Source organism: Vipera berus (assembly GCF_964194415.1).
Source record: "Vipera berus genome assembly, chromosome: 9".
Classification (NCBI taxonomy): Eukaryota; Metazoa; Chordata; class Lepidosauria; order Squamata; family Viperidae; genus Vipera; species Vipera berus.
In genome coordinates this window covers 2,293,897-2,311,626 of record NC_138212.1, presented here as the reverse complement: position 1 = coordinate 2,311,626, position 17,730 = coordinate 2,293,897, and the positions used below count along the sequence as shown (strand labels likewise).

Here is a 17,730-nt window from a genome sequence, read left to right as displayed (position 1 = left end):
AACCACTAGACCAAATGGACTGGCTTCTTGAGAAGGAGAAATGCTGTCCATATTTCAAGGTTTTGTTATGAAAAAAGAAGGTTGTTTTTTTCCTTATCAAGGAAGGGTTTTAGTATTCTTGGGGGGCCTTGCTTCTTTGAGGGGTCCTTGCTGCTCTCTCAGCTTAGTTGTTTTCTTGCAGATGCTTCATAAATCAAACAAGGCAACTTCATCAGTACACTGATGATGTTACCTAGCTGGGTTATGAAACGTCTGGGTGAAAACAACCAAGCTCGGGGAGCACCAAGAGCCCCCTCATTTCAGCCCTGATCTGCAGGATATTCCTGGCCCCCTTCAAAAGACTCAAACTTTGAATGTCAGTCTTCTATTTCCCAGGCTCTTGCTTGAGGCTAGCCTTTTCCTAACCCGTCCGGCGTTTTTATGGAGCCAGTGCAGGACCTGAGTTGAGGAGGGGTCTCTCTTGCTTAATCTTAAGGAAACATGCGGTTTGCCTCCCACCCGCTTTCCTTAATTTGCTCTCTTTTGGGTTTCATACAGGTCACGTCTGATTCCTCCCCAGTTCCTGTGGAGGGGCGTTGAATTGTGAGGCCCTGGGGATTTAATTTTAGAAGTGGAGAGGCTGTTTTAGAAGCTTAGAAGACTCTTACACATTTACTTGCGGCTGGTCTAAAGTTGGAAGCCAGCATTAGAGTTGGGACCACGTATGCTGTGAAGAGCTGGACTTCAATAGAAATTAGGATGTTTGCTTTTAGCCTAAATATAAATAAAGCGGTGCAAATGAAGAAAAAAACAACCCAAACACACACACACACACACACACACACACACACACGCCCAAGCAGCATCAGAAGTGGAGTGTAAACCGCAGAGGCTTGCTTGCAGAAGGAAGACATTGGATTGGCAACTTCTCCTTGGGATTGCCATGTTGAGTCCTCTTTCATTAGGTCTCAAGTACAGGGGGCGGTCCTCAACGTACCGGCCACAGTGGAGCCCAAAGTTTCTTGTTGCTAAGCAAGACAGTTGTTAAGTGAGTTGCGACCCACTTTACGGCTTTTTTGCCAGAGTTGTTAGTCATTAAGTGAATCTGGGTTTCCCCATTGACTTGTTGGAAGTCACCTGGGAAGGTCACAAATGGTGATCAGATGACGGCAGGCCAGTGTCACTGTCATAAATACTGTAAATTTAATATTGTAAACCACCCAGAGTTAACCTGTGGTAATATGGACGGCCAATAAATTAGAGAGAGAGAGAGAGAGAGAGAGAGAGAGAGAGAGAGAGAGAGAGATGATAGAGGATGGATGGATGGATAATAGAGATTAGAGATAGATAGATAGATAGATAGATAGATAGATAGATAGATAGATGATGGATGATAGATAGAGATAGAGAATATATATATAGAGAGACAGACAGACAGACAGACAAACAAATGCCAGTTGCCAAGCACCCAAATTTTAATTGCGTGACTATGGGGATGCTGCAGTTGTCATAAGTCACTTTTCTTTGAGTGCCATTAAAACTTCAAACAGTCACTAAACAAATGGTTATAAGTCGAGAATGTGTAAGTGGTCTTCCACCCATTTTAAAATCAGGCACATCAGAGGCACGGTGGGCACCTGCAACCATAGGGAGCCACCATGACCCGGCCAGGAGCCTATGGTTATTTGTGGAGGGCAGCAGGTTGAAGGATGCTGTGCTGAAGGAACGGGGTGGGGGGTGTTTGGATGCCTCTTGGGTGCCCCTCGTTTCTCCTGCACTTGTTGGATGGCTTCAGCGTCTCCCAAAGGTGCTTTTTTCCAAAAGGCAACTTAACTTTCTTGGGGTTCCCCCCCCCCTTTCAAACCATTTCGCTTCTCATCCAAGAAGCTTCTTCGGCTCTAAACTAATAACTCTAGAACTGAAGAAGCTTCTTGGATGAGAAGCAAATAGGGCGGTATAGAAAACTAATTAAATAAATAAATAAAGTATTTTGAAAGAAAGAAAGAAAGAAAAAACACACCGAGAAAATCCAGTTCTCTCTTTTGAAAAAGCACCTTTGGGACAACCCTGACCTGGAAGATTGAGAATCTCCATAGACTTGACTTCGGCATGTCCTCGTTGTTTACTGGCGATGGGTTTTTAATTTGGCACCCACACAGAACTTGTCACCTGAGTTAGAATCGGGCACTTTCTGGGTATTTTAAGCTACGAAGCCCAGCAAATGATGGGGTCCTTCAATCCTCGCCTTTCTCCAGGGCTTGCTGTTGGCCACTGAGCGTCACGGGCATTTCAAGAAGCCTGTCCCTGCCAGTTCTCCCACCTGGCACAGCGGGATCCTTTCCCCAAATCTGCAGTTGCAAAAAACCGTAATGCTCCAAAATCGGTCTCTGGAAGTCGCGTTTCTATTGTTCCCTGTTTAGATTCCAGCCTCCCCTTTTAGCATCTTAGCAGGATGTTGACTTTTTTTATTTTTTAAAAAAGGAAGATGCTTTAAACAGCTTCTAACCCTCCCCCCACCCTTTACCCAACTCTGCTGACCCTCCTGGCTGGGGGCTCTGCCAGCCCATCCCAGTCCTGCGATTATTCTGGGAGCTAATGTGGGAGGAGGAGGGGAGGGTTTGACCCTTCGCTTGTACTTGTTGGCTGCCTGATTTCACACACACACACACACACACACACACACACACACACACACACAAAAACCCTGCTCCCCTCTCCAGAAAAGGACAAAGACTTGGCCTCTTGACCGTTCTTTTCCAGACCGAGTGTCCTGCAAATGTCAGTTGCCCAGCAACGCGGACAGATTACCCCTGCATCCCTTTTCCTGACCTTTCAGGTTAATGAAAAAGTCATGCCTGCACGGAGCTGCCTTGCATTGTGGGCCACGATTTGTGAACGGTCTAGTGGAGATTTGCTTTTCGGAGTAGACCCTTCTGCTAGCCTGCTTGCTTGTAAGGGGGTTTTTTTTGGGCGGGGGGAAGATGGTGTTTGAAGCTTGCTCCAGAAACCTGGCAGAGGACTGCAAAGCAGCTAAGGAGTGACCATAATTAAGGGGTGCTGCAAAGAAGCCTGTCTCCCCATTCAGATTGTGGGCCGATTATCCTTCTCGTTTTTTTCCTCCAGTTAATTCGGGGTGGGGTGGGGTGGGGTGGGGGCTCCATTGAAGAGCCGGTCGGCCTTTAGGACTGGGAAAGCCTGAAGCATCTTAGAGAAATTTCTCCCTTAATACTAGCTGGGCAAAGTAGGAAAAGGGCAGAGAATATTGGAAATGCGAGTGGAGAGGTTCTAGATCAGGGGTGGACTTCACCTCCCAGAATTCCCCAGCCAGTGTGCTTGGAGTTTAATTCCCAGAATTCCCCAGCCAGTGTGCTTGAAGTTGTATGGACTTCAACTCCTAGAATTCCCCATCCAGCCTGCTTGAAGTTGTGTGTGGACTTCAATACCCAGAATTCCCCAGTCACCATGCAACTTTAAGCTGGGTGGACTTCAATTCCCAGAATTCTGGGAGTTGAAGCCCACATCTCTTAAAGTGGCCAAGTTTGAAAAACCCTGTTCCAGTTCCAGACATTCCAGGCTGAGGGAATGGAGGAGGTTTTGTGGCCTCTAGCTTGGAAAATAAGTTTTTTTTCCTTTTCCTTGTGCATCTACTGCACATCACCAGCAGATCTGTAGGCAACGTTGAATTGCTGAAACCTAAGTAAATAAGAAATAAAGAAACCTAATTAAATAAGAATGCTCAGCGCATCAGAGTTTTGATCAGGAGAATGCCCTAACTCCAGCATTTACAAGAGTCGGGGCAATGTTTAACTTTGAAAAACGCTCTGGAAATGCTTAGGAAAAGAAAAGTCAACCAGTTGAGCTCGGCTGAAGGAAATACTATCTTTTAAATAATAATAATTTGGTCAGCCCATCAGTCTGCTAAGCCTAAGAATTGGAAGTCTGGGGGGATAGGGAAGAAAAATCTTCAGCTTCGGTACTGCTATTTTGTTTAATATTTCGCTATTTTGTTTAATATAAGGTCAGAAGCCAAATATTTTTTTTAACTACAGGGAGTCCTCGACTTACATTTAGGGACCGTTTGAAGTTACAGCATCCCCGGGGTCGCGTGATCAGAATTCAGACACTCTGCAACTGACCTACATTTATGACGGTCGCAGTGTCCCGGGGTCACGAGATCCCCTTTTGCGACCTTCCTGACGAGCAAAGTCAATGGGTGATGCCTGATTCATTAAACGACTGTGTTCCTAACTCAACAACTGCAGTGGTTCACTGAACATGTGCGGCAGAAAAGGTCGTAAAATGGTCATAAAACTCGCCTAAACCACTGTCTCAGTTAGCAGTGGGAATTTTGGGCACGGCGCGGTGGTCCTAAGGAGTAGGACTACCGGTATTTTATTTTATTTTCCAAAGATTAAAATCCAAAAGGAAAAAAAAATGGAACAGAACAAAATAAAAGGCTTTTTTAAAAAAGAGAGAACCAAATAATTGAAGGACTTTTTCAAATTGAATCAGCCCGCCGGCCCCCAGCTCTCTGCAACCTCGTGTTCCGTGCTTGAAAAACTGGCCCGTCCCTGCTGGAGTAATAATCCTTGCCTTGCTGCGGCGGCGTTTGCATTGGGGAAGAAGCGATTCTCGTGGGATTTGATGTTGGCAAGGAAGATTAAATCTTCCGGTGTTTGATCAGCGAGCCCAGCTTTGTCCTGTTTTACTTCCTGCTCGCCTGGATTCAGCCGCGGCCCAGATAAGGCGAAATTGAAGAATTTAGGTGTGGCCAAGAGGCCAGAAGTGGCATGGAAAAAGTTGAGAGACTTGTATATTCTGAACTTCTGTTTGAAGGATTTTAACTCCGAAATCCAGTTTTTCTTGCTTCTTAGCATAAGTGTTTTGCAGTGATTCTCTCTCTTTCTCTCTCTCTCTCTTAATTTCTCTCTTTCGCATTTCTGAGCTCTTGAAGGCAGAAGCCGAGCACTGAAATTAAAGCATAATAAATATGGATCTTTTTAATGAGGTATTTTTATTTCCAGAGCTCGTAAATTAAACAGCGTCTCCTGTTATGAATTGCATGCACTGTCTTCCCTTCCAAATTTCCACTTTCCGACAGATCCACCCCCTCCTGAGGCAAACCGTTCCTTCTTCTCCATATATCAAACTTTCCATAAATATTTCTTTCCTATCCTGTTCCCCCAAATGGTCTTGGAATACCTCCAATTCCATCTCAAGCTCTCCTTCCCTGCCCCTCGTGCATTGTTTTTGTAGTGTATTTTCGCAGCTGGCTCATGGCACCAAGGAGAGTCAGGCTGAGGGTTTTTTTTCCTGGTTTTTTTTTCCTGTTGCCAGAAATAGAGATGTGTTTCTGGGGCATCCTGAGATCCTCAATCGGGAAACCTGAATGGGACAGCTGGTTGTCAGAAAGATTTTTCTGCTTTGAAATGAAGAGCGTGTGGTGGTTGTTAGTATAGGAGCTTAACTGATCGTCTGTCACCAGGATCTCTTTTAGAATGAGAATAGAGCTGGGAGGGACCTTGGAGGTCTTCTAGTCCAGCCCGCTGCTCAAGCAGGAGAATCTATACCATTTCAGACTAGTGACTCTCCAGTCTCTTCTTAAAAACCTCCAGTGTTGGAGCACCCACAACGTCTGAAGGCAAACTCTTCCACTGGTTCGTTGTCCTCGCTCTTAAGAAGTTTCTCCTTAATTCCAGGTTGCTTCTCTCCTTAATCAGTTTCCATCCATTGTTTCTTGTCCTTCCTTCTGGTGCTCTGGAAAATAAGTTGACCCCCCTGCTCTTTGTGGCAGCCCCTCAAATACTGGAACACTGCTATCATGTCTCCCCCCCCCCCCCCCCCGGTCCTTCTTTTCTCTAGACTGGCCAAACTCAAATCCTGCAAGCGTTCTTAATATATTTTAGTCTCCAGATCTTTAATCGTCTTAGTTGCTCTTCTTTGCACTTTTTCCCCCAGAGTCTCCGGATTTTAGGATACGTGCAGGGAGTGGAAGAAACACGAGATCTTTGTCTCTGTAAAGGGAGCTCTGCGTAGGAGCCTCTGAAGATATCTAGTCAGGGTTCCATAGCAGCTTGGTTGAAATTTCCCAGGTATCAGATCAAGAGACAGAACGGGTGACCTCAGTGCTTAAATGCATCAAACCAAAGGCATCTTGCCTTGTCAAGGACCCCAGCATCTCATGCTCCGCAAGGCTGAGTGGTTTGAGAAGTTGGAGGCCAATTTCGGATGGATGAGCAGACAATATCCAAAGAACTTGGGTGGCTCCTCCTCCTCCTCCACCACTCCTCAATCCCTCCTCTTTCTCCTTCACCACTCTTTTAATGTCTTCTCCTCCTTCTCTTGCTTCTTCTTCACCACTCCTCCTCCCCCTCTTTCACTTCTTGTCTCCTCTTTCCTCACCACTCCTTCAACGGCTTCTCCTTCACTTCCTTCCTCACCACTCCTTTTCCATCACTCCTTCTCCGCCCACCCCCCTTGTTCTTCTCCACCACTCCTCCACCACCACCAGAACAGCATGGGTGTGCCTAAAAGCACCGGTTTTTGTTTTTTTTTAACAACTAAATCCTCCTGGCTGCCATCTTGACTTTCTGGCCTGCACCTTGGAGACACGGCTGCCAGGATCCGGCTTTGTTTGACGAAAGCTTCCCAGGCCCGGTTTCGGATGCCCTGCCCGTTGCAAGAAGGAGCAGGCCGAAGCGGTTAAGCAGCGTGGAGGAAACTGCTGGCTCACAAACCGCCCGAGATCTGGGCTGGTGGGGCTCTGATGAAAAGTTAGCTAACAACTCCAGAGTGTTGAACGGTTGGCGAGGGTGTGCACAGGTGGAGAGCTTGCCAGAACGGGACCTGGCAAAACACAGCCTGCTTAATTGCCTCCTTCGCGTTCCCTAAATGCCAAGTCACACCCTCTTGTCAAAATCACACATTTAAGTCTTATTAATTTCCAGCACTGCCTGCAGCTTGACCTGAAGGCTCGGCTAGCTGGGGAAAGACAGCTAAGAGCACTCGAGAGATTTGTCTCCCAGGTTCTCCCTTTAAACAGGATGCATTTAATTCGATCCTTCCCTCGTCCTTGGGTTATTTGTAGACCAAAAAAAAGCATTTTTAGATATTAGGTATGGCTGTGCCCGTATTCTGTTACAGACGTGGTACAGAAAGCTTCACGTCACGCAATATGCTGGTAGACCAGGGGTAGGCAACCTCGGCTCTTTTATGACTCATGGACTTCAACTCCCAGAATTCCTGAGCCAGCTTGGCTGGCTCAGGAATTCTGGGAGTTGAAGTCCATGAGTCATAAAAGAGCCGATGTTGCCTACCCCTGTGCTAGACTAATTTGGTTTATTATTATTTTTTTCTCTGATTGCGGAGCAGCACCTCTTAACTCGGAACTGGTCCCCATTGGGATATCCAGTCCAGTCTTTCTCAAACTTGGCAATTTTAAGATTTGTGAACTTCAACTCCCAGGATTCCCCAACCATCATGCAACCTTAAGATAGGCGGGTTTCCTCACTTGACGCAATTTTTAAGAGGTGTGGACTTCAATTCCCAGAATCCATGCTGGTTGGGGACTTCTGGGAGTTGAAGTCCACACATCTTAAAGTTGCCAAGGCTGAGAGACGCTGATCGAAACCATTGTTCGAATGGCCAGCCAAAGCATATTTATATATAAAGCTGGCTCAGCGTCATGTTTATAGGTATATGTTTTTCTTCCTTTCTGCCCTCCATCCAAACAGCTGTCTTTCAGGCAGGAATTATAAAAATAGGCCGTTCTCCATGGAATCCCTTGAAGTTAAGAGAATGAACATCAGCTGGAGTTGGAACAAGATACATTCTGGTTTCCTGGTTGGAAGAGAACATCCCAAATTCCACCAGAAAGCCCTGGGAATTGGAATCAGGCTTCTGTTGACCGGAGAGAAATGCTTGCAATCCAAAAATTGGATTTGAAGAATGAGACATTGAGATAATGACTTTAAAATATGTTGAGCTTCTTTTTTTTAAAAAAAAAAAAAGCAAAAAGGCCTTTTCTGATTCTTCTGCATTTCTCTCTAGCAGAGGGAAACTGCTTTGGCGTCAGTGAAATGGATTCTCAGGTGCTGAATTACACCGTGGCTTGCTAGAATGATGGTCTGTTGAGTAGATCATGGGGTGGGGGGTGAGGATAGCCCCTAGCCCAGGGTTAGGCCACCTTGGCTTTTTATGACTTGTGGACTTCAACTCCCAGAATTCCTGAGCCAGCACAGCTTAGCTTGGAAACCTCTCCCTTTTCTCTCAGCGCGGCTGGCTCAGGAATTCTGGGAGCTGAAGTCCAGAAGTCATAAAGCGGCCTAGGCCTAGGGTAGGCAACCTTGGCTCTTTTATGATTCGTGGACTTCAACTCCCAGAACTCCTGAGCCAGCACGGCTTAGCTTGGAAACCTCTCCCTTTTCCCTCAGCGCAGCTGGCTCAGGAATTCTGGGAGCTGAAGTCCACAAGTCATAAAGCGGCCTAGGCCTAGGGTAGGCAACCTTGGCTCTTTTATGACTCGTGGACTTCAACTCCCGGAATTCCTGAGCCAGCCGGGAAGGTTGCACGTGGCGATCACACGTGAATCCAGGACCGTGCAACCATCATAAATACGTGCCCGGATTTTGATCAGCTGATCACGGGGATGCTGCATCAGTGGCAAGTGCGAAAACAGGCCGCCGGTCGCCCTTTTTTCAGCGCTGTTGTAACTTCAGATGGTCATTAAACAAGTGGTTTAACAAGGGGAAAGAGGAGATGGTTTTGTGGAAGGCATAGGCGTATGCGCGCGGGCGCGAGCATCTGTTGCTTGCCTGAGTGGGGCCAAGAGCACCCATGACGAGTGACGCTCCACAAGGGTGTGCCAGCCAGCCACTCACGTGGCCCAGTTGCAAATAGGCCATGGACCGGTGGTGGGCTGTGGCCCATAAGTTGGGGACACCCCCCCCCTGGCTTAAGTCGCTAGGATACTAGCTGCAGTCACCTTTGGGGGGGAATTGATTTTTGGAGGGAGCCTTATGGATCAGGACAAAATATGTTCTTCCTTTTTGTTTGCTTGTCCTAGCAAGACTTTTTTTTCTTAAGCAGGGGTCTTCAAAGTCGGCAACTTTAAGACTTGTGGACTTCAACTGGGCTGGCTGAGGAATTCTGGGAGTTGAAGTCCACAAGTCTTAAAGTTGCCGACTTTGAAGACCCCTGCTCTTAAGAAACAGTAAATGCATTTAGCTTCCCTTTTTCTCCTCTCGCCCTTTCTTTCTCCCTTTTTTGGGTGGTGCAAAACTTTTTATCAATATTCCTTCCCCCTCTCTTCCCCCCCCCCCGCCCCCGAGGTGGCATCTCAGCCGCTCTGCATCTCTTCCGATCTGGCCTGACCCCCCCCCCCCACCCGCCTGGATAACTCAGCTTTGAGGTTCCTCCCGGCATTGGGAAAAACAAGGAAAAGGGAAACTCTGAGGTCCTGGTTTAGGAATAGGGAGGGTGGGGGGGGGGTGGCCCCACCCCACTTTGCCACCTTTCTTCTCAAATGAATGCTGGGTTTGAAGCTGTCAAAAACCGCGTTCCTCAATGCTGAGCTCATCAGAGGCCGCAGCGATTGGCTGGCCTGGCAGGGCGAATGGTTTGGGGAAAAGCCACGGTCCACCCAGGTCATTCACGTGCCTCTGATGCCACCCAGGAGAAGCCCCTTGTGTGTGGGGGGGGCTGTCTCGTGGAATGCAGACCCCCCCCCAGGGTCCCCAAACCTTTTAGGATTCCTCCGAGGAGCGTGGGAATTGGTGCACGCAGTGGCGTGGTGAGTGGCCAGGCTCAGCTTTGCCTCTGGGGCCAGTCCTGGTTCTTGAGTAAGGAAGTCCGTCAGTCCCGGTAGCGCATCAGATGCCTCCCTCCTCTGGCAGAAATGGCTTTCCTTTTTGCTTGCCTGATGGATGCCGTCTTCAATCAATCAATCAATCAGAGTAGAGCTGGAAGGGACGTTGGAGGTCTCCTAGTCCAGCCCCCTGCTCAAGCAGGAGACCCTACACAATTTGAGACAAATGGCTGTCCAGCCTCTTCATAAAAACCTCCAGCGACGGAGCGCCCACAACCTCTGGAGGCAAACTGTTCCAATGGTTAGTTGTCCTCACTATTAGGAGGTTTCTCCTTCATTCCAGATTGCTTCTCTCCTTGATTCGTTTCCATGCGTTGTTTCTTGTCCTGCCTTTGGGCGCTTTGGAGAAGACGTTGACCCTGGGGCAGCCTCTCAAATACTGGAATCCTGCCATCAGGTCCCCCCCCCCTTAGTCCTCCTTTTCTCTAGACTGGCCATACCCAGTTCCTGCAACCGTCCTTCATATATGTTCTAGTCTCCAGGCCTTTAATCATTCCAGTTGCTCGTCTCTTCTCTTGCACTTGGGTCATGCTGTTCTTGGCCGGGGGTCTGGCTATTTTTTTCTCCCATCGCAATCGGATAGGATAGCCGACTCTCTAAGACGCTCATCGGGCGTTCGAAGCCGGTCGTGGGCATCGTCCTTCTGAAACCATATGACTCTGGGGTCGTGTATGATGAGCCTGGGATCCCTTGCGTAACAGAGCTGGTGCCAGCTGGGAAGTAGCGACGCTCGCCCCTTCAAAGCAGCCCCTTCCCTGCCGCTGAAACTGCCCCCCCCCCTCCGTTTCCTCTCTAGGTCAGGGAGGCCGTGGCACCGAACAGTCAGGTAATTAGTGGGCGACGCTCGGCAGGAGCCACGGCATCCGATCTCCCCTTTTTCGCAGACCGGTCAGCCCAACATTGCTCCCTTTGTGCCAGCCGGTGCCTTTGCCCACTTTTTGGCCTCTCTCCTGCCCCACCCTGAGCACTGGCTGTCCTGCCTGCCTGGAGAAGAACAGATGAGCTTCTCTTGTGGGTTTCTTCAGCCCCCCCCCTTGCCCTTTCCGATTCTTTCCGACGCTGGTCAACTTTGCACTGCTTTGCCAGCTTTGGGGACGAGGACAAAGCCGCCTGCTGGATTCTGCCCCCCATCCGGGCTGCCTTTTTCCACTTCGATTGTCCCACGGTTCCGGAGTGGGGGCCCAAAGCTGCCCGGGGCTCTGCAGGCCTGGTTAAAGTGGCTCGGGCAACTGTGCCCAGCCCCATTGGCGCTCTCAGAAGAGCTGGGGTGGCACGGCTGGTCCCTCGATCAGGTCTGGCCTGCCTTTCTGAATGAAGAAGGTGAGTGGAACAGAAAACGAGAGGGGCTTGTCCGGCAAAAATGATTTTTTCAGGAAAGCTGAAAGATAGGCAAGATGTACAACGTCAAGGTATTGGTCTAGCATGGTGGGCATATTTGCAAATTCAAACGACATACGAAAACAATGGGAATCTATAAAGAACAGACAGAATTTGACCTAACCTTTAGCAATATTTTGATTTTTCGTCACGATTGTCCCTACCTTTATAGCAATTTTATACTGGTGGTTTTGTTTCAATACTGTGGTTTGATTGTGGTATGCCGGCCAGCGTGACTTCTGGCGAGAAGGGCAGCCGTGTAAATAAGATAGACAGACGCAGACAGGCAGTGGATGCGCGGATGGACGGAGAGATGGACAAACTTTGTAGATGGGTGGAGAGATAGAGACTGTTGATGGGTGGATGGACAGACAGAGACATTGTAGATGGAGAGACAGAGCCCGTTGATGGGTGGATGCGTGGAAGGACGGACAGACTGTAGATTGGTGGACGGACGGACAGACACACTAGATGGATGGATAGGCAGACACCGTTGATGGGTGCATGGATGGACTACAGACAGCGTAGGCGGACAAACACACTGTTGACGGATGGATGCATGGGGAGAGATTGTAGATGGATGGAGGGCTGAAGAGACACTGTTGATGGGTAGATGGACAGACATACGCTGGATGGATGGATGGTTGAAGAGGCCATCCCATCTGCTCCCAGTGTGTATGTGTGCACGTGCATGTGAGTTGTGAGACACAGGGAGGTGTTGGGAGTTGGGGCTGTTGCGGGTGACAACTGACGTAGCATGACAAGACCTATTCGTAGCCCCAGAGCCAGATAACTAGAAAAGGCTGCTCTGCCACCAGCGTCTTCTGCCACCCGCCTCGCCTCGCCTCGCCCATGCGCAGAGGGAGCAGAAGAGAGACACCACTGAATTTCCAGGGGTGGGTGGGTGATGTTTCAGACAGGCTGTGTGCTCGATCTGGATGGGAGCTTTGCATTTTAATTTTTGTAATGCTTGTCATTGTGTTTAGTGTTTAGCTTTTAGTTTAGATTAAGGTTTAGTGCTCCGTTTATCGTTCAGTTTTAATTTAGTGTTTAGTTTTGAGTTTAGTGTTTAGTTCTGTACACACACACACACACACACACACACACACACACACACACCAGAGTCCTGTTGAGGTAGTAAGCCATGTCAGTTGAATGAACAGTTACATAAATACGAGATATAAAATAACACATTGGGCATCCTTTTTTGGAAGCCAGCACTGTGGGAGGCAAAATCCTACTAATCTGGGATAGCCCAAAATCAAAAGGAGTTCAGTAGCCCTCATAAAAACCTAACATGCCTTGTGCTGAAATGGATCGGCTGAGAAATTTATCTGCGCAGGCATAAAATTCAGCTTTACCCTGAAGCAAAAATTGAAGAGGAACGGGGATGATTAAGTTGTTAGGTGTAACCAAATAAATCCAGAACAAATCACTTTTCTTAGTCAGAAAAGGTGTACCCAGATGCCTCCTGATCTTTTATTATTATTATTTTATTTTATCCCTTTGCCAGTGAACAAATGATGGATTCTTTTGAAGAACTGGCGTCGGTCGGATAATGGAAAACTCACTATTGTACTTGCGGTGGTTTTTATCCCAGAAAGAAATGAGGGTGGAGGAGGTTTTGGAGCGATGGGAACAGCACATCTGAATCACAATCAGAATAGAGCTGGGAGGGACCTTGGAGGTCTTCTAGTCCAGCCCCCTGCTCAAGCAGGAGTCCCTATATCATTTCAGACAAGTGGCTGTCCGGTCTCTTCTTAAAAACTTCCCGAGTTGGAGCATTCACAACTTCTGGAAGCAGGTAGTTCCACTGGTTAATTGTCCCTGTATTGGCAGGGATATCCAACTGTGACAACGTTAAGACCCATGGACTTAGTACTTGCAGTGGTTTTTATCCCGGAAAGAAATGAGGGTGGTGGAGGTTTTGGAGCGATGGGAAGTAGGCAATAGCACATCTGAATCAGAATCAGAATAGAGCTGGAAGGGACCTTGGAGGTCATCTAGTCCAACCCCCTGCTCAAGCAGGAGTCCCTATACCATTTCAGACAAATGGCTGTCCAGTCTCTTCTTAAAGACTTCCAGTGTTGGAGCATTCACAGCTTCTGGAGGCGGGTTGTTCCACTGGTTAATTGTTCTAACTGTCAGGAAGTTTCTTCTTAGTTCTAGGTTGCTTCTCTCTGTGGTTAGTTTCCATCCGTTGCTTCTTGTCCTGCCTTCGGGCGCTTTGGAGAATAGCTTGACTCCCTCTTCTTTGGGGCAGCCCCTGAGATGTTGGAAGATTGCTATCATGTCCCCGCTCGTCCTTCTCTTCATTAGACTAGACATGCCCAATTCCAGCCACCGTTCCTTACATGTTTTAGCCTCCAGTTTTCCAAACTATGTCAAAGTGACACATAAACCCAGCCTATTTTGGTGAAAATCTCCTTTTACAGTTGTCTCATCTCTTCGCATCTCATGCTCATGGTATCAGATGCTAGGATGACCATGTGTGTCACTTAAGAGATTACATTTCCGTTTTCCCTTTCTGGTCTTCTGCTCTGGATGATTCGTTGTAATGGTGAAAGAGGATGAAATCCAGTCTCCTTCAGACCACTCTTTCCACATGTGTTCCTTACTCATCCTTTCCTCCAAAAACTATCTGACGGGGTCATCGTCTTCAAGCCAACCCTGATGCAGTAGACCAGGCCTAAGTAAACTTGGGGCAGCTTATGCAATTTTCTCAAAAGAAGAAATTGCAACTGGGGCTTTTCTAAAATTTCTTCCCCTGCTTTGGAAAGATGGTTCCAGGAAGCTGACGCCAAGTTCCCCTCAGGCCCTGTGTCCTTGTGACTCCCTTGTTAACTTTGGATTTCATCATTACCCACTACACACACGTTCCGCGGGCACACAGGTAGAGCAAGACTTGTAAACCCCATGAGTTTTGTTCCTGAAAATGAATTAGGACTTTGCCTTTGGTGGGAAAGAGAAGCTGGTTGCAAAATTATGTGCAAGGCCAGGAGGAACCAGCTGATGCTTCACTGCCTAAAGTTTTCCCTGTTGCAAAACTTCCGTTGCTAATCCCAGAAAAGTGGGCTCGCTTGCTGAATAATCTTCTCGGCCATAGGTCAACGGGACATCCTCTTTCTCCTTCCGTCTGAGGTTTACTTCAGGTTGAGCAGACCAGAGCATCATCTTTTTTTTCTTTCTTTCTCCTACAGAAAAAAGATGGGGAAGTGTGTGTGTGGGGGGGGGGGTTGGTTCAAATCTTTTGCTCTAGATCACTTTTCTCCTGGTTAGTAGGAGAAAACGAGCCGGGACGGTCCCATCTTTTCTACCGAAGGAGGGGGGGGGGAAAAGCTTCCTCCAGATGTGAAAGAGAAAAAAAAAATTCTGCTGGCGCACCCAGTGGACAGCTGTGCTGCTCTGTTAACTCCTGGCTCCTGCATCCAAGCTGGGTCCATTTGTTATTTATTTTTTCCTGCTCGGAGAACCCAGGACTAGTTTGCAAGTTGCAAAACTTTGCAAAGGGAGAAAAAGCGAAGCTTGTATGCAGGGCACCCAATCCGCCGTGCCAGTTCAGACCCTTTTTTCAGCAAGGTGAATTATGTCTCAGCCTCACGAGAGTAGCTTTACCTCCAGGACTGTGGGAGGAAGGAGAACTTCAATTTTAGAAGAATTTTGGAGCTTATTCCTTGTCTGGAATCTCATAACTGTTTGTGCCCCTGTTTTGGATGTTTTTATGGATTCCATCTGTCCGGGATGGTATAAAGATTCCTGCCTTGTGCAGGGGTTGGACTAGAAGACCTCCAGGGTCCCTTCCAGCCCATCGTATGTGACGCAGGTTTTTGTTATTACCCACAGTTTTCCAAGATTTTGCAGGTTGGAAAAACAGCTTCTTCTCCTTTTCTCCAGCTTAGGCCGGATCCCACCAAAATCGGTGGGAAAGTTAACATTTCTAGCTTTTACAATTGCAAAGATTCTCTGGACGTCATGTGAGCTTTGCAGGCTGACTGAGTAAGCTTTTGTTTTGTGGGGATGAGTTCCTCAGAACAAAACCAAAGAATTTTCAAGAGGGGCAACTTTAAGATGTGTGGACTTCAGCTCCCAGGATTCCCTCAGCCTACAAATGGAACCTACTGGAACATCTTAAAGCAGGGGTCTTCAGATTTGGCCCTTTTATGACTTGTGGACTTCAACTCCCAGAATGCCTGGTTGAGGAATTCTGGGAGTTGAAGTCCACAAGTCAGAAAAGGGCCAGGTTTGAAGGGAACTCTGGGAGTTGAAGTCCACACGTCTTAAACTTACCAAGTTTGAAAAAAACAGCTGTCAAACTGCCCTCTCAATGATGAACGAACGAGTATTAAGTCGAATCCTGCTTTTCTGTAACTTCACTCACTTTTGAGGTGTGTCCGGAATGACAGAGAACAGATCTCGGCCAGGCCTTTGATGTGGCCTAGATCAGGAAGCAGACTTCACCAGAAGATTAGAACTAAGCTTTACTTGGGACTGTACGAGAAAGCCAGGAAACCTGGTTTACTTCCAAAAGGACGGTTGCGGGCTTGCATAGCTCGGGCGGTTCGGGGTTCAGGGGAATTTTGTGAATTTCCAGGAGTTGCCAAACTTCGGCTCCTGAAATTGCGGTGGAATTAATCCAGAGTTACAGGAGGGAGTGGGGGGGTCCTTCCTAGGGGCCACAGAGACAGAGAATGTCTGGTGGGCAGGGAGAGGACAAGGTTGGGCCCTCCCTAGCAGTTCCCGGAGGATCTCTATAGTTATTTCAGATGTTGTTGCTTTAGTTTGCCAAGATTCTGCCTGCAGGCAAGTAACAATAAAGGGACTACTATGAGGTAACTCCTGCCATTCTTGGTTCTTCGGGCCTGACACCGTCTCGATTTTGGAGCAGCTATGTAGCGGATGGGAAGAGGGGCAGAAAATTGGCGCCTGGAGATGTCGTCTTCTCGGCCAAAGTAACATCTCCATTGGCTTGCCTCTTGTCTTCAAGGAGCGCAAGAATCCGGTGCTCCGCCTTTGAGCCTTGAATGTTCCCGAATGTCATCTCTCTCTCTCTCTCTTTTCCCTCTTAGACTTTCACAGCATGGTGCAATTCCCACCTTCGGAAAGCCGGCACGCAGATCGAGAACATCGACGAAGACTTCCGCGACGGTCTCAAGCTGATGCTGTTGCTGGAAGTCATTTCAGGTGAGGCTCCAGAGGGCCGGTGCATTTCGAGGCCGCAGAGGACTTCTTGGCTCTTGCTCTAGGTAGCTCCTGGAAATGATTCTGGATCCCTGCGTCTTCCTCATGTGGTCCTCTCCAAATGGGGATCTTCCCATTCCAAGGTTGCCTAAACAACGTTCAGGGCATCGGGTTGATCAAAGCTGTCTTTTTAAAAAAATAATAATTATTATTATTATTTTAAAAAAAAAGCTTTCCCAAAGCACTTAAATTTTGCTGCCTCGTTGGCTGCTGGCGAAGAAGCCTCAGCGACAGATCGTAGAGAGGAGTCAGTGAAGAAATCCTTAAATTAAATTAAACTGAACGCAGATTCGATCAGCCCCCTCTCTTCCCCTGGCCCCAGTTCAGTGCCCTGATTTAAGCAGACAGTCTTAATGAAATAACTTGAGTTTTGAGTTCAGATTAGGTTTTGAAGTGGATGAGATCTAGTCAGTAGTCTGTCTCCTGGCCTCTTGTACCCCATATTTTGGCCTTCTGTATGGATTCTGTGTGAAAAACGATTATAAGTTCACTTTTTTCTTGCGTTGTCATAACTTCTAATGGCCGCTAAATGAATGATTGTAAGTGGAGGACTATCTGTATTCCCAGTATTCAAACAGGAGTTACAGTCTCAGAAATGGGTCACCAGCACACCTTCTCCTTTTCTTTATGCTGAGCTGGAGCCCATTTAAACCTGGAATTTGGTTGTTAATTTTCCATGCTGATTTGAACTTAGCATAAGAACAACTCTTCATAGGCCACGAATGTGTTATATTTACTGAGTTTCTCTGTTAACAATATATTCTCAGTGATGAACAGCAAGCAAAACAACAATCAGGGAAGGATAGGATAGGATAGGATAGGATAGGATAGGATAGGATAGAATAGAATAGAATAGAATAGAATAGAATAGAATAGAATAGAATTGGAAGGGACCTTGGAGGTCATCTAGTCGAACCCCCATGCTCAGGCAGGAAACCCTATCCCAATTCAGACAAATGGCTGTCCGGTCTCTTCTTAAAAACTTCCAGTGTTGGGAGCATTCACAACTTCTGGAGGCAGGTTGTTCCACTGGCAAATTGTTCTGTCAAATTTTTTTCTTCTAAGAAAATATAATACAGCGATGTGTGTTTATATGCTATATTTATTAAATTTAAATACCACCCACCTTGCAGGCAAGTGACTCCGCGCGGCCTGCCGCACAATAAAAACAGTGTTCTAAAAGATTAAAACGGTAAAACAGTACAGTATAACGTTAAATTAAGAATGAGCTAAGTTGGCGGTTGTTTACATCGGCTAATGCAGCAAAGCAG

General features: G+C 47.4%; 1 protein-coding gene across 2 annotated transcripts in view; it reads left to right on the top strand.

The window, feature by feature from the left end:
• ACTN4 (actinin alpha 4) overlaps positions 1-17,730 on the top strand; it is a 74,587-nt gene that overhangs the window by 20,875 nt on the left and 35,982 nt on the right. For both annotated transcript variants that reach the window (XM_081334231.1, XM_081334230.1), the window contains exon 2: positions 16,288-16,402. In XM_081334231.1, the coding sequence (XP_081190357.1) occupies positions 16,288-16,402 (115 nt within the window). The remainder of the gene's footprint in view (positions 1-16,287; positions 16,403-17,730) is intronic.